At 44.1% G+C, this 17,154-nt stretch overlaps 1 protein-coding gene across 2 annotated transcripts in view; it reads right to left on the reverse strand.

The window, feature by feature from the left end:
• The window catches only part of adgrl3.1 (adhesion G protein-coupled receptor L3.1), a 928,790-nt gene that overhangs the window by 92,241 nt on the left and 819,395 nt on the right, over positions 1–17,154 (reverse strand). For both annotated transcript variants that reach the window (XM_041185670.1, XM_041185669.1), the window contains 3 exons: positions 16,669–16,889; positions 9,975–10,041; positions 9,096–9,187 (listed from right to left, as the gene is read on the reverse strand). In XM_041185670.1, the coding sequence (XP_041041604.1) occupies positions 9,096–9,187; positions 9,975–10,041; positions 16,669–16,889 (380 nt within the window). The remainder of the gene's footprint in view (positions 1–9,095; positions 9,188–9,974; positions 10,042–16,668; positions 16,890–17,154) is intronic.

The following is a 17,154-nucleotide window of genomic DNA, read 5'->3' on the forward strand; positions in this document are numbered from 1 at the left end:
TCAATGGCATAAACATGCAACTCCTATTAGGTACTACTATCTGGAACAGACTACCCTATTGTTTAGCAATTCACTGACACACTGTGAGTGTCATATGTATATTTTGACAGATATAAAAGCTTGTTTCTGCTCACGTTCAACATAGCATCAGTGGAAACTCTGGGCAGAATTTTATGGTCCCTCACCATTGGGTTTGCAAGCGGGGGAGCCTGTAATATTTCCCAGGTGGGCCTCCTGTCACACACCCACATAGCCCCGGCATGTCCGCAATTTTACGGCTCACCTGCCCTTGCCCCAATTGAGGCCTTTCAGTGACCAGTTATTGGCCACTTAAGGGCCGTTTCCAGCTCGGTCTCAATTTTGAAGCTGGCTGTCAGAATTCAGCAGATGGGTTGGAAGCCTGGCAGCTCACACGAATTTTGCCTTGGACATGATGGGGGAGGGGTGCCTTACTCAATGGCATCCACCCAATTGAGGGGAGGAAGTCTTGCATCCAGCCAATTAATGCTCCTCAGAGTGTAAATGCCTGAAGGGCTGCCGTGATCAGTGGGGGTGCGTTTCGCATCGACTCTTCAGGTAGCGAGATGGGTAAACCCGCTGTCTGAAAAACCCTGCCTCCTGTTTACAGGCGAAAAAAAAAAAGAGGATAAAAGCAAAACACTGTGGATGCTGGAAATCTGAAATAAAAACAGAAAATGCTGTAAAAACTCAGCAGGTCTGATAGCGGCTATGGAGAGAGAAACAGAGTTAACGTTTCAAGTCCGTATGACTCTTCTTCAAAGCTGAAGAGGAGTCTGAAGAACTCTGAGCCTGAAGGACTCTGAAGAAGGAGTCATGCAGACTCAAAACGTTCATTCTGTTTCTCTCTCCAAAGCAGGTCAGACCTGTTGAGTTTTTCCGGCATTTTCTGTTTTAATTTCTTAAAAAAACAACGGGGATTTCTGTTAAAATTACAGTGGTATTTATTACCTCACAAGAGCCACCGGTAGGTTTCCTCGCAAATAACCCCAAACGTAGCTTAGCATTTTGAATCAATTTTCTTTGTGCAAGGGAAAATTAAAACAAAGACTGAGGACCATCTAGTTCATCTTCTAACATCCTGGCAGTTACTTGATACTATGGTAATGGAGTTGTTGACTAGTTATACCAATCAATGTCTTTGTCAATTTGTCTACAACTGATCCAGACTGTTGAAGAATAGTTGGACCTAGAAGAGTACCTCGGGAGAGGCGGTGCCGTAGTGGTATTGTCACTGGACTAGTAATACACAGTCTCAGGGTAATGCTCTTGGGACCTGGGTTAGAATCCCATCATGGCAGATGGTGAAATATGGAATTAGAAGTCTCATCATGACCATGAAATGATTGTCAAAAAAACCCATCAAGTTCACTAATGCCATCTGGAGAAGGAAATCTCCCATCCTTATCTGGCCTGGCCTGCATGTGACCCCAGACCCACAGCAATATGGTTGACTCTTACCTGACCTTTAAAATGACCTAGCAAGCTACATCGTTGCATTAAACTATTAAAAAGCCTTAAAGCAATGAAACTAGGCGGACCATCTGGCATCGATCACTGGAATCAACAACAGAAAACTCAGCCCTGTCGAGTCCTCCTTACTAACATAGGGGGCTAGTGCCAAAATTGGGAAAGCTGTCTCACAGACTAGTCAAGCAACAGTCCAACATAGTCATGCCCACGAAATCATACCTTACAGGAAATGTCCCATCACCACCATCACCATCCCTGCCCCACCTGCAGGACAGACCCAGTGGAGGCACGGTGGTATACAGTTAGGGCTGAGATGCCCTGGGAGTCCTCAACATCGACTCCAGGCCCCATGAAGTCTCATAGCATCAGGTCAAAAATGAGCAACGAAGCCTCCTGATTACCACAAACCTCAATGAATCAGTGCTCCTCCATGTTGAACACTACTTGGAGAAAGGACTGTGGGTGGCAAGGGTGCAGAATGTGCTCTGAGTGGGGGAATTCAATGCCCATCACCAAGAGTGACTCAGTTGCACTTTTACAGACCGAGCTGGCCGAGTCCTAAAGGACATAGCTGCTAGAAGGGGTCTGCGGCAGGCAGTGAGGGAACCAACAAGAGGAGAAAACATACTTGACCTCATCCTAAGAGACCTGCCTGTACAGATGCATCTGTCTATGACAGTATCAGCAGGAGGGACCATCGCACAGTCCTTGTGGCAGCGAAGTCCTGTCTTCACATTGAGGATACCCTCCATTGTGTTGTGTGGCACTACCACCAGGCTAAGTGGGATAGATTTTGAACAGATCTAGCAACTCAAGACGAGGCATCAACAGCAGCAGAATTGTACTCAGCCACGATCTGTAACTTCATGGCTTGGCATATCCCAACTCTACCATTACGACCAAGCCAGGGGATCAACCCTGGTTCAATGAAGTGTGCAGGGGGTGCATGCCAGGAGCAGCACCAGGCATACCTAAAAATGAGGTGTTAACCTAGAGAAGCTACAACACAGGACTACTTGCATGCCAAACAGCATAAGCAGCAAGCGATAGACAGAGCTAAGCAATTCCACAACTAACGGACCAAATCTGAGCTCTGTAGACCTCCCCCATCCAATCGTGAGTAGTGGTGGACAATTAAACAACTCACTGGAGGAGGAGGCTCCAAATATATCCCCATCCTTAATGATGTGGAAGCCCAACACATCAAAAGATAAGGCTGAAACATTTGCAACAATCTTCAACCACAGGTGCCAATTGGATGATGAATCTCAGCCTCCTCTGGGGTTCGCCAAATTCAGATGTCAGTCTTCAGCGAATTCAAGTCACTCCATGTGATATCAAGAAACATCTGATGGCCCTGGATGCTGCAAAGACTATGGGCACTGACAATATTCTGGCAATAGTACTGAAGACTTTTGCTCCAGAACTTGCTGGGCCCCTAGCCAAGCTGTTCCAGTATAGTTACAACACTGGCATCTACCCAGCAATGTGGAAAATTGCCCTGTATGCCCTGTACACAAAAAGCAGGACAAATCCAACCCAGCCAATTACTGCCTCATCAGTCTACTCTCCATCATCAGTAAAGCAATGGAAGGGGTCATCAACAGTGCAATCATCCAGCACTTGCTTAGCAATAACCCGCTCACTGACTCAGTTTGGGTTCCGCCAGAGCCACTCAGCTCCTGACCTTACCACAGCCTCAGTTCAAACACGGATAAAGGAGCTGAACTCCAGAGATGAGTTGAGAGTGACTGTCCTTGACATCAAGGCAGCATTTGACTGGGTGTGGCATCAAGGAGCCTTAGCAAAACTGGAGTCAATGGGAATCATGGGAAAACCTCTCCCCTGTTTGGAGTCACACCTAGCACAAAGCAAGACGGTTGTGGTTGTTGGAGGTCAAACATCTCAGTTCCAGGACATCACTGCAGGATTTCCCCAGGATAGTGTACTAGGCCCAACCGTCTTCAGCTGCTTCATCAATGACCTTCCTTCTATCATAAGGTCATAAATGAGGATGGTCCTGATGATTGCACAATGTTCAGCACCATTCACGACTCTCAGATACTGAAGATACCATGATACTCAGATACCATGTCCAAATGCAGCAAGACCTAGACCAAGCAATATTTGCAATGCACAAGTATCAGGCAATGACCATCTCCAACAATCTAACCATTGTCCCTTGGCATTCAATGGCATTACCATTGCTGAACCTCCCACTATCAACATCCTGGGGGGTTACCATTGACCAGAAACTGAACTGGTCTAGCCATATAAATACTGTGGCTACAAAAGCAGGTCAGAAGCTAGGAATCCTGAGGCGAGTAACTTACCTCCTGACTCCCCAAAGCCCGTCAACCGCCTACGAGGCATAAGTCAGGAGTGTGATGGAATACTCCTCACTTGTATGGATGAGTGCAGCTCCTACAACACTCAAGAAGCTTGACACTATCCAGAACAAAGCAGCCTGTTTGATTGGTACCCCATCCACAAATATTCACTCCCTCCACCACTGACGCACAATGGTAGCAGTGTGTACTATTTACTAGATGCACTGCAGGAATTCTCCAAGCCTTCTTAGACAGCGCCTTCCAAACCTATGACCACCACCTAGAAGGATAAGGGCAGCAGACACATAGGAACACCACCCTCTGGAAGCTCCCCTCCAAGTGACTCACCATCCCAACTTAGAACTATTTCGCTGTTCCTTCGCTGTCGATGGGTCAAAATCCTGGAACTCCCTTCCTAACAGCACTGTGGGTGTATCTACACCACATGGACTGCAGCGGTTCAATAAGGCAGCTCACCACCACCTTCTCAAGTGCAATTAGGGATGGGTAATAAATGCTGGCCTAGCCAGCGACTCCCACATCCTATGAATGAATAAAAAAAAGAAACTCAAGTAGCGATATTCTGAGATGATTGTCACCCAACAAACCCAAATATCTTCCTTTGTGGTAGGTATGACTCCAACTTGTGAAGAGTTTTCCCTTTGATTCTCATCAACTTCAACTTTACCAGGGCTACACTTGGTCAAATGCTGTCTTGATTGTCAAGGGCAGCCACTCTCACCTCTCTAACGAAATTCAGCTCATTTTTCCATGTTTGGACCTTGTCTCTAACGAAGTCTGGAGCTGATTGTCTTAGCAGAACCCAAATTGAGCATAGCTGAGCACATTATTGACAAGTAAGTGCCACTTTATAGCAGTGTCGATGACACCTTTCATCACTTTGATGATTGATAGTAGAAGAATGGGTGGTAATTTGTCAGATTGGATTTGTCCTGCTTTTTGTGGACATTTCTGGTCAACTGTTCACTTTGTGTAGCATACGCAAATGTTGTCGCTGTATTGAAACAACTTGGCTTAAGGTATGGCTTGTTCTGGAGCAAATCTTCAAAGCACTACAGCTAGAATGTTGTTGGGGATTATGGTCATCTAATTCTTGATAACATATAAAGACTGGTTTCTGTGATGGGTGAGGCCTCAAGAGGAGACTGAGATGGTCAGCCTCTCAACGAGGGGCTGAAGATGGTTGTGAATGCTTCAATCTGTGTCACCCATTGCTCAGCGATTAGCTCTCTCGCTTAGTGACAAGGTTCTGGGCTCAAGTCCTACTCCAGGGTTTGAGCACAAAATTAACAGCTGATACTCAATTACAGTACTGAGGGAGTGCTGCACCCCTGGAGGTGCCTTATTTTGGATGAGTTTTTAAAATAAGGCCCATCTGCCCTCTCAGGTGAATATAAAGGATCCCATGACCCTATTTTTGAAGAATGGTGGGGAGCTATCACAGGTGTCTCGGCCAATATTTAATCATCAAAAACAGATTATCTGGTCATTATCGTATGTGGAAGCGTGCTGTGCGCAAACTGAGTGTCACATTTCCTAACTTACCAACAGTGACTGCACTTCAAATGTTCTTCTTTTGGTGTTGTTTGAACATATTAGGTTCCATCATTGAGGATGGGAAGTTTCACGGAGCCGTTTCCTCCTGTTACTTGCTTATTTGTCCACTGCCTTTCAAACTGGGTGTGGCAGGATGTCAGAGCTTTGATCTGATCCATTGGTTGTGGAATCATCGAGCTCTGTTGATAGGATGTATTGTAGCTTCACCAGGTTGGCACCTCTTTTTTAGGTACACTTGGTTCTGCTTCTGGTGTGCCCTTCTACACTTCTCATTGAAGTAAGGTTGATGGTAGAGAGATGGATGTGCTGGATCACAAAGTTACAGATAGTTGCGGAGTTCAATTCTACTTCTCCTGAATACTCGCCTCACAAATATTTGTTTTTGAGCTGCAGATATGTTATGAATCTATCCCATTTAGATTATTTGTAGTGCCATACAACACAAAGGATGGTGTCCTATGAGCATAATACCTGGTCGCTACAAAAGCTATGTAGTGGCTACAGTTACCAATACTGTCATGGATAGGTGCAAGTGAGACAGATAGATTGATAAGGATGAGATCAAGTAGGCTTTTCCCTCATGAATCTGGCATCTAATCCTTCAGGGCTTGGCCAACTCCGTGAATAGTGGTGTTAATAAGCCAGTCTTGGTGATTAACATCGAAGTCCTCCACCCAGAGTACATTCTGTACCCTCACTCCCTTCAGTGCTTCTTTCTAGCGTTGTACAACATGGAGAAAGTTTTTTTTAAATATATTTGTTCATGGGATGTAGGCATCACTGGCAAGGTGAGCATTTATTGCCCATCACTAATTTCCCTAGAGAAGGTGGTGGTGAACCGTCTCCTTTAACTGCTGCAGTCTATGTATTTGGTAATGGTACATTCACTGTGTTATTAGGGAACAAGTTCCAGGATTTCAACCCAGTGGCAGTGAAAGAACAGTGATATATGTCCAAGCCAGGTTGGTGTGTGGTTTGGAGGGGAACTTGCAGATGGAGGTATTCCCATGTATCTGCTGCCCTTGTCCTTTTAGGTGAAGAGATCATAGGTTATAAAGTGCTGACGAAGCAGGTTTGGTGAGCTTGCTGCACTGCATCTTGCCAAGGTTACACACTGTTGCAGTGTGTGTTGATGGTAGAGGGAGAGAATGTTTCAGGTGGTGGATGATGTGCGGGCCAAACAAGATGGCTGCTCTGTACTGCATTGTTGCCTAGCTTCTTGAGTGTTGTTGGAGTTGCACTCATCCAGACAAGCAGGGAGTATTCCATCACACTCCCGACTTGTGCCTTGTAGATAGTGGATAGGCTTTGGGAAATACTGATTCATCAGCTGAGTGAGGGTGGTAATCAGCAGGAGATATTTGTCTCTGAATACCATCTGGGAAATAAACATTGCATCATCAATGTGCCAATATCAGATTAAAGAGATACAAACACTGTGGCTCTTCAGAGACAGTGTAAAATTCTATTCACTGCTCTCTTAAAAAAACCCTTAACTGAATGTTTAACTGAAAGAAACCATCTTATTGCAAGATGCTAGAAGCAGTGGGAACAGTGGAGTCTGCCAAAAAAAATGAAGGCTGAATGAATTTACTCATTACTGATCTTAATCTTTTTTTCCTCTCTCCCCTGCCTAGTGGCATATGAGACAGATGAAGCAGTGCTTAAATAAATAAAGGCAAAATACTGTGGATTCTGGAGATCTGAATTAACGGTAGAAAGTGCTGGAAAAACTCAGCAGATCTGGCAGCATTTATGGAGCAAGAAACAGCATCTCTGGAGACAGGTACAGAGTTAATGTTTTGAGTCCAATATGATTCTTCTTATTAGGTTCTGATGCTGTTAGACCTGCTGAGTTTTTCAAGCATTTTCTGTTTTTATTATATAAACACATGTTTCCATGGCTGTTTTCCTGGGACAAGTCACCAGCCAGTTGCCAGAGGCTTGAGGGGCACCACTCCACATTAAACATGGCTGACCAGGAGACTTTCCTGCTCTAACTGCCTGCCATAGGCATATTGGAAGGACTTATAGGTTGATGATCAACTTGCTTTGGCATGTTATCATTGTACTTTCTGTGAGCACGAGGTCCTTGAGTAGGACCCAAACCTGGAGCTCTTGGCTCAGAGGCAGGGATTCTACTCACTGCACCATAAGACATCCTGTTATTGATCTTAATAGTTACTCAACAAATCAGGCTGCCACTTTTACTTCAGTTGACTATTACCACTCTGTGTGATCTATTGGCTAGAGTTAGGCTTCCTGGTCTAATACAAAAAAGCTTAAGAAAATTCAAGATCTCATCAAAGTACATAATACACTGTTTTGGTAAGGCAAACCCAGTTTTATAGTTGAAAAGGTAAGTCAGGAAAATTGGACCATTAGGAATGAGTGAAAAGTTATGAGAAATAACTTTCGAGAAGCTTTCAGAAATATTTTTGGTTTATGGATAAGTATCTGCAATAATCTGCCAAGCAAAATAATAAAGAAAAAAGGAACAAAATTGCTCAGGATGCAATGATAGGAGAATTGATGTTTTACAGAGATGTATTGCAATGGGTCAAATTTTTATTTCCTATCCTTTATCTTTGGAGTAGCCCTGCCCAATCCTAACCAACTGAGCTATCCAGGGAATCAGTGGCCATTCTTCAAAACATGAGGCAATGGAAAAGTTATTCTGGTTATTGGGAGGAAAAACCTCACACCGGTGAATTTGATATTGGGTTAGACTATTGAGTGTGACTAGTGTGGAAATAATTAAGACAACAGGAATCCTCAAAATCAAAACAAAAACTGCAACACAGGCACACAACCATCATAAAAGAGACACACGCAGCTTGCAGTGTGGTTGTGCTAGCTTGCCCTGAAGCTCTGCTTAAACGTCAAAACAATTGCATGCTAGTTTGCTTCCTGCATAATAACCTGTCGCAAAAACGCTACAGATTTCCAGAACTTTGTCCCTTTAATCTTATCAGAACTGGCTGCTTGCTGGAACAATGGTTTAGGGTTGCACCCTATTGCATTGCCAAGCGGGTCCTTAAATGTCAACATGAGGAGAGACCTGAAATACAATAGCTAATCTTTTTCACAGTAGATGCATGGGACATGGACATTCTGGAAGGAATTTTACAAAAGAATTGTAATTTGTTTTGATGGACAGGGTCGGGGGAGTGAAGAAAAGAGATGCGTGTCAGATTAAATTACCTGAGACAGAAAAGAGATGCTGGTGTGATCTTTGTAAGAGAAAGCCAAGTTCAAACTGAAATGATGTTTATTTTCTTTTGGGTCACCACATTTATGACCTACCTGAAAATGAAATCCATGATGTTGCAACTGAGGATAAGACACCTGGTCGGCTGTTTTATTAAATATTACTGGAGGTTGAAAATAGTTCTGACTGGTTCACAAATACCATTATTGGTTTAAGGAATTGTGTGTGAGTTGATAAAGTCCAAAAGGGAAATCCAAACTGGTTAAACAGTAAGAAGGCCCTTGCATTGGTGGCAAGTGACATCTTAACACAACACAATTCTTTTAGGCTATTGAACTAAGTTCAAAGGATAATGCAGTGTTCAATTGTTAAGTAAAACAAAATAGGCAAAAATCTGGGAACTATCTACTCATTTTTAGATCCCAAATTAACAACAGCTTTCTCAAGGAAGAAAATGCTCATAGAAGCTGACACTAGTGACTTACTTGATATTGTCCAAACAGCTAGATTCTGGCTTCAACACAGTTGTATGATGGAACATCTTGTAAAGAGCAATCCCAAGAAATATCACATTTAACTGCAAGTTTAAGAAAAGGAAAACGAAATTAAGTTTCTTTTTGGTTAATTTTAAAATGTTCCCTCTTTTAGGGTCCCTCCTGTCCCACACAATATTCCCCACATGGCAAAAAGATTTTACTTGCTAAGTGACTTTCCCTCGAGAGTTCATTCTTCCTCAATGACCACTCAAGAAACTTACATTCAGTGCCATTCCTCCCTATGTCTGAGATCACATAATTGACATGCAGGAAAGAATCTGCACACTATTAATCCACAGTGCACTGAGCGTTTGAATGGCCTATTTCCATTTCTGTGTTCCTAGTGAACTATTATACCAGCATCCAGTATTGCCGGCCTACCTGAATCAACTTTTCATGACTAGTGGCTGATTTACTATTTCAGTTGTGTAATAATTAGAACTCTACTACGACTCAGAATTAGCATTATTATTAAAAATATTACATGTTTGTAAATAGGAGTAAAAAGTTGGCTAACCTTGACTTTAAATTAATAAGCAATAGTATTAGATATTTTCATAGATTTATTAAAGCATTAAAACACCTAGTCTTTATAATTCTTAATTGGCTTTTTCACTCAGTTATTCTTTTTGGACCCATTGCTACAGAAATCATCATCATACTCCTTTAAAAATACCAAAATCCTATAATTGCCTGCAGTGACTAAGTGGGTCAGGGGGGAACATTTCTTTCTAAAATGAATGCCTATAAATTAAGAATGTACAGCAAAGGTCCAGTGAAAGTCTGTTTTATGCCTTTGGAGGTGGTGTGTTAATTAGCAGTACTTACCATAATAATCAAGGTCGCAGGGCCTATAAAGCTCCAAATGAAGTAGGTGTCGAGCCTCAACCAACATCTGTAATGAAACGCAGGGGACAGCAGGCATTCAAGGTCTGAGTGTGGGACATACATCAACAGCAGTGGACTGACAGAGAGGAATGTACTCTGCAAAACAAGCCACTGAGAGCCAGGAACACCATTGTTCATTTAAATGCTGAATTATAGGCCCAATTTTTGACAGCACCACTGATGGAGGAAGATAATTAACTCTTGGAAAAGAAAGCAGAAAAATGGCACAAGACCTGATGACAGCACGTGTGTGCCAGCACCTGCCTCAGCTGTCAGACAATCATCACAGGGAAATAAAAACTTAGCACAGCTACTTGATCTTCTAGCTTTAAGCTTCCTTCTCCTCCCCACTAACTATAACCTGTCAATCATTTATCTAACAGGACTAGCTTTTGGCTTTGGCATAGATCAAAGCAAATCCCTATCCAAAGTAAAATAAAGAGCATGATTTGAACTTTGATCAGCTGAGGTGATCAGGCTTTCAGGTTATTAAAACTATATTCCATTAGTATCATTAATTCCTGGCTTGAAAACATTAGAGTACTCAGACAGATATATGACCCTCAACTAAATTATTAATCACATAATTTCCATTACATTCGACAGAAGCAAATTTGTAGTTCTCTTGAAAATTACCTTTTTCCAGTTTCATTTATGTGATAGATGGACGGAATGGATTTAACAAGTACAAACAAATAGAATTATATACTTAAAAATAAAGTACAAGGACCTGGACATGGATTCAAAATGAGGATGAATATTATGAGTCACATAAATACATTTAAGCACATAAACGCTTCTTATACATGCTATTTCTATTTGGCATCAGTAGTGCAGTAACAGCCACAAAGCCAGCAAGGTGCTCATTCTACTGAAGAGTTTACTGATTTAAACAAAATGTTGCTTTGGAGGATGCTTGGGACAGTTGAGAAATGTGTACAAAACAAAATACTGTGGATATTGGAAATCTAAAATAAAAACAGAACATGTTGGAAATTCTCAGCAGGTCAGGCAGAATCTGTGGCGAGAGAAACAGATAACATTTCAGTCCATGATTTTTCTTCAGAACCCGGAAAAGTTAGGTTTTAAGTGAAGGGGAGAGGCAGGTTGGAAAAAGAACAAAAATGAAAGTCTGTGGCATGGTGGAAGGCAACAGATATGAAATGAGAAAAGGGTTGATGCTGCAAGGTCACAGGGAGGAGCAAGTAAAGAAATGTACAATGGGCAGAATCTCCCATCTGGAACTAAATCCCATGGTAGTGGTGGTGAGGGTGGTGAGTGTCTCCAGCTGTGGAAGCTGATGGAAAACCATGCCATATCTTCTGGCCCCAAAGTAATTAATTATGCATCCAGGGATTTTGCACCATCATCCGTTGCAGGGTGGGCTTGTTGTCATATCCAGGCACCATACTTAAAAGGCACCCAACATCCACAATGTCAGACTAAAAACAGAGAGATGTCTTGCAGGGTCATTCATTGGCCCAGCTCTGAAATTTAGTAATACTTCTCTGCACATCCTCCTGGACCATGTGGAGGTGTGCAGGAATATGCTGTACTCGCCTGTTGAGAGGAGGAGGCCAAGGAAGGATACCAGTGCTGCATGGGCACGAGTGGCCGATGCTGTCAGTGCCCAGGCCAGCAACAATGTGCCTGAAGATGAACAACCTTATTTGCTCCGCCACAGTAAGTCTCATCAGATGGTCGCATAAACCACAAAGACTCCAATATGTCAGGGTCCAAGGCCCAGTGGCAACAGCATGTCTTGCCTTACAGTCCCACTTCAGTGTGTCCACGCTGCGGTGGAGTGCCTACTGTGCCTCCCTCAGGCTCAGCAGGCATGGAGAAGAGGGTGGGAATTGGTTAGGGTGGAAGGGGGGAACTTGCTTAGGCACAGTAACCAGCAATCTCTGCAAATCACATGCCTGTCTTTCCCTGGCACGTGGATTTGTTCAAGGCTCTGGAGGGAGCTGGTCCACAACCCATCTGCCCAGTTTGCACCAGTGATATGCCACAAAAGTGGGCTAACTTACCAAGGCAGGTATTATAAAGGAACTAATTTTCACTACTCCAATCCAAAAAAACAAGCAACTCCTCTCACACACCTTCTCTTCTTTGAACAGGAGAAGCTCCATCGCAATCACAGAGAATGTGAGTGGGGTGACCATTTTTCAGGTCCCTGACAGAATTTGATGAGAGGGCATCTGAGCTCACAGGAGTGGAGCAGGACAGAGCCATTGGGTAAGGATTCATACATTCAATGCAAACCTGAGGGTTGAATATGCCTCTATGCTGGAACCAGCTGATGCTGTCACTTGCACTCTCCTCTCTCACTTACAGGTGTCTCCAGGAGGAGACAAAGACCCAACGGTGAAGAGGAGGATTCCCCATCAGGTGTCAGCCCCAGCCCAGAGGTATGCCAGGAGAGAGTGAAAGAGGACAGCTCCACACCTGTAGTCACAAAATCACATGCTGCAGAAGAGGCCCTTCGGCCCATCAAGTCTGCACCAACACATGAGAAACACCTGACCTGCCTATCTAATCCCATTTACCAGCACTTGGCCCATAGCCTTGATGTTATGATGTGCCAAGTGCTCATCCAGGTACTTTTTAAAGGATGTGAAGCAACCCGCCTCCACCACCCTCCCAGGCAGCACATTCCAGACTGTCACCACCCTCTGGGTAAAAAGGTTTTCCTCACATCCCCCCTAAACTTCCTGCCCCTCACCTTGAACTTGTGTCTCCTTGTGACTGACCCTTCAACTAAGGGGAACAGCATGGACCCTCAATCTTGTATACCTTGATCATGTCGCCCCTCAATCTTCTCTGCTCCAATGAAAACAACCCAAGTCTATCCAACCTCTCTTCATAACTTTCATCTCAGGCAACATCCTGATGAATCTCCTCTGCACCCCCTGCAGCGCAATTACATCCTTCCTATAATGTGGCAACCAGAACTGCACACAGTACTCCAGCTGTGGCCTCACCAAGGTTCTATACAACTCCAACATGACCTCCCTACTTTGATATGCAGCCAGACCATGAGTGATTCTGGAGGGAGAAGTGTCTGTGGAAGGCCTTTCAGAACCTCGTGCATGCACTCTCCTACGCACGCGGAGCCTTCATCCATCACATTCATCTCACCATCCCAAGCACTTCCAATGCTGCCTGCTAGGGTTCTCTTCCAGTTTTCAATCTGAGCTGACCAGCATCTCCACCCACCCACTGATTGCAATCCCATGCAGCACCTGTGCTATCCAACATGAGGCTTCTCTCACTTTCGATTTTGAAAGGATGGTAGTGATCAAATTCTCTTACTCCTTCCTCTGGATACCTACTTCCCTATTACACCTTCCCTGCTCTGAACACCCTCCCCTCTCCCAACTTCATCCCCCGACACCTTTGCCTCCCCCATCTTCACCCCTGACACCTTTGCCCCCCCATCTTCATCCACTCTGACACCTTTGCCCTCTCCCATCTTCAACCCCCGACACCTTCGCCCCTCCCTCCCATTTTTGCCCCCACTGAAACCTTCATGCCCTACTCCCATCTTTACCCTGATACCTTCGCTGCCCCCCCAAAAATCTTCATCTCCCGCTCACACCTAAACTTTCCTCTCCACCTCTCCCCGACTTCACCGCATCCTTAGCACCCCATGGTAAATGTTCTGAAGCAGGCCCAAAGCATTAAAGGAAACCATGGAAGATGCTGCAAGCCCATGGTGCAGACCATAAAGTTCCAAAGGAGGGCTGAAGCAGCTGCATGAAGACCTCTGATCTTCCAAAATTTGCTTTGTGGCGGAGCCATGTCTACAAGAATCCACCCAGCATGTGATGCTTATGTTCCTCCAGGGTCCTGTAGCTGTAGGCCTCTAGCATCTTCTGCTCCTTGGATGTCCATAATCTGAGCAAGGCCTGAAAGGCAACTTCTGCACGTCACGCTGGTCCAGACATGTTCTGGACCAGCATGTTTTCCCGCTGGCGTAACGGAGAATCGGGCATGAGTGGCAATTCTGGTCAGGCCTTCATTTGCATCCCATTAGCGAGATGCAAATCAGCTTCATGCTGGCCTCCAGCAGGATTCCTGATCCACTATGACGGACAGCACTGGAAGATCCTGTCGGCGTGAAACTGATTTTTGGGCCTCCCGCCAAATTCTCCACCACTCTGTCCCCTCCCCCACCCATCATTAATCCCACTGGCGGGGGCATGGGAGAATTTCAGCCTATGCGTCCAGATGAGGTATGAATGGCAGAATTATGAACACCCAAAGCAGATACAAGAGAGAAACAAAGCAAAAGCAGCAAGTAAAAAGGAAACAAAATGGGGATAGAGATTATGATCTAGAACTAAAATGTTGAGTCCTGAAGGCTCTGTAAATTGTCCAGTTGAAAACTGAAGTGCTATTCCATGAGTTTGCGCTGAGCTTCATTGGAACACTGAAGGAGGCTGAGGGCAGAAAGATCAGAGTGGGAACAAGATGGAAAATTAATCCAACAGACAACTGGAAGCTTGTTGACTGAACAGAGACATTCCACAAAACAGTTATCCAATTTGTGTTTGGTCTCCCCATTTTACAGAAGATCACATCCTGAGCAGTGAATAAAGTCTATTAAATTGAAAGAGGTACAAGTAAATCAACAGCAATGAATGTTTGGGCCTTGAACAGTGAGTAGGGAAGAGGTAAAAGAGGTGTTACATCTTCTGTGCTTGCTTGCAAAGGTGCCATGGGAAGGCTGTCAGCATGACTGAGGAGTGGACCAAAGTGTTGCAGAGGGAATGATCCCGTCGGAATTCTGAAAGGGGAGGGGAGGATGTTTTTGGTAGTGCCGGAAACGGCAGAGGTTGATCCACTGAAAACAAGGGCTGGTAGGATGGAAGCTGAGGACAAGAGGAACCCTACAATGGTTCTGGAATTGAACGGAAGGAGCAAGTGCAGATGTGCGTGAAATGGACAAGACATGGTTGAGGACCCTGTCAACGATGCTGTGGGAAATCCTCAGTTTAGAAAAAGGAAGATATTTTGGAGGTGCTGGTACGAAGGGTTGCATTATTGAAATAGATGAGGCAGGGAAACTATGGAATGGAATATGGAGTCCTTCCAGGAAGTGAAGGGTGAGGAAGCATAGTCAAGGTAGCTGTGGGAGTTAAGTGGGCTTATAGTGAATATTGGTTGATAGCTTATCCTCAGAAAGGAAAGAGTGAAGTTGAGGAAGGAAAGGGAAGAGTCGTAGATGGACGATATGAAGGTGAAAGGACAGTAGAAATTGGAAGCAAAGGTAATGAAATTTTTCAGTTCAGGATGAGAGCAGGAAATGTCATCAATACAGTTATCAATATACTCGAAAAAGTTGTGCGGTGTGCAGAGGGCTGCTGAATAGGACTGAAACAAAGAATGTTTCACATATTCCACAAAAGTCATGTATAGCTAGAATCCATGCAGATACCCATAGCAACACCTTTTATTTGGAAGATATGAGTGGTGTTAAAAGAGAATTTGTTCAGCCAGATGAGTATACTAAGATAATTTCTCTATTCACTTGCATTAAAATCTTGCACTATTTAGCAGGCTCATTCACATTAACCAATCTTAAAGTACCAAACCATAAACAATGTCAACTTACTTCTGAGAACATGTGAAAATTTCACTACAAGCAATCTCAGCCACTGAAATCCTCACCACTCTCCTGAAGACTTTCTTCTGCAAAAGTTTCTATAAAATTTCCTCCATTTTCATTCACATATCATACTTTCTATCTTGTGAATATATTCTAATAATAGTGCATATCTTTAATGGCTTGTCTAATAACTTTGATTATGTAACAGGATCTTCAACCTGCTGCTTTTATTTTAACACACGGAGAGCTTGAATTTTGAACCTGCTGGGGCCAGGATCAGAGGCGTGTAGAAGCTAAAGACAGCCCTGTCAGCTGGCTCTATTCTACCCCAAGGCAATTTTTGCCCACATAGTAATGGGAGTGAGGGGGCAGCTAGCCAACACTGGCGATTCTCAGTCAGCCTACAGGTTCCTAAGGGTGGTTGGGGGGCGGCTTAGGTGCCTGGAGGATGCCTCCTAGCAGCAAACTGGGGGCCGCACTCCAGGCAGGCCTAACGGCTGTTCCTGCCTGCCTGGGTGCCACAGCAGTCACAGGCCTCTCTGTGGAGAGGCCCAGAACCCACCCACACACACTGGCAGCATGACATTTTTTAATTTAAATTTTAAGAAATTTGGAGGATGGGAGCCTCCATTATGAAGCATCCACTCCCCGACTTAGCTGCCATCTCAGCCTGCTATTGCTTTCAAGCTGAAAGTCATCTAATTGGCTCACCAGCTTTGAGTGCCCATCCGCCATTCTTAATTGGATGGTGTGTCTGCCCTCTGGCCATTAATTGGCTGCCTGAGTGAAAATCACATTGAATGACTGTTTCCTGCAACGTGCATGCCTCTGACCTGCAATTAACCCTGCTGATGGGGTTTGGAAGCCTGGAGGGAAAATCCTGCCCCCTGTATTTAACAAAATGACATATCTTGATGTACTCATTTCCATCTTTATTATCTATATTTACAAATTCATCAATCAGACAGAAGTAGTCAGCATTTCTGGTCAGGGATTTTCAAAGCAAAATGGCAAACTCACGCTGTTGTTGTTCCATAACTTCGGTAGTCCACAGCAGCTGAAACAGCGACAATAAGTGCAGGTACTCCGTATCCAACTAAATAGAAGTACTTTCTGCGGGAGTGTTCACTTTCAAAGACTTCCACTAACATAATGTAGAGCTGAACACCCTCCAGGAACATCCATGTGAATGCAGCCAAGAAGAAGAAGTGAAGCAAAGCAGCAAATACTGCACAAGCAATCTGCAAGAAACCAAACTGATGGATGAGCAAGTTGCATTCTCTCACTCCTTAAACCTTTACAATCAACATTAAAATCAGCTATTACAAATATCCCAGTTTTTACTTAACGACTTACTGAGGTTAGTTACATTTAATAAGGGTCAGCAGAAACGCAAGTTTCCCTTATAGTCAGCAAGTTTGTACATTCGACAGGGACAGGAGTTTAGGGCAAAATTTCTTCATGTCAGTTGTTGAGTTTTTAAACACCTCAAAAATCTCCACGAGT

The sequence above is a fragment of the Carcharodon carcharias genome, chromosome 4 (assembly GCF_017639515.1).
Source record: "Carcharodon carcharias isolate sCarCar2 chromosome 4, sCarCar2.pri, whole genome shotgun sequence".
Taxonomy (NCBI): domain Eukaryota; kingdom Metazoa; phylum Chordata; class Chondrichthyes; order Lamniformes; family Lamnidae; genus Carcharodon; species Carcharodon carcharias.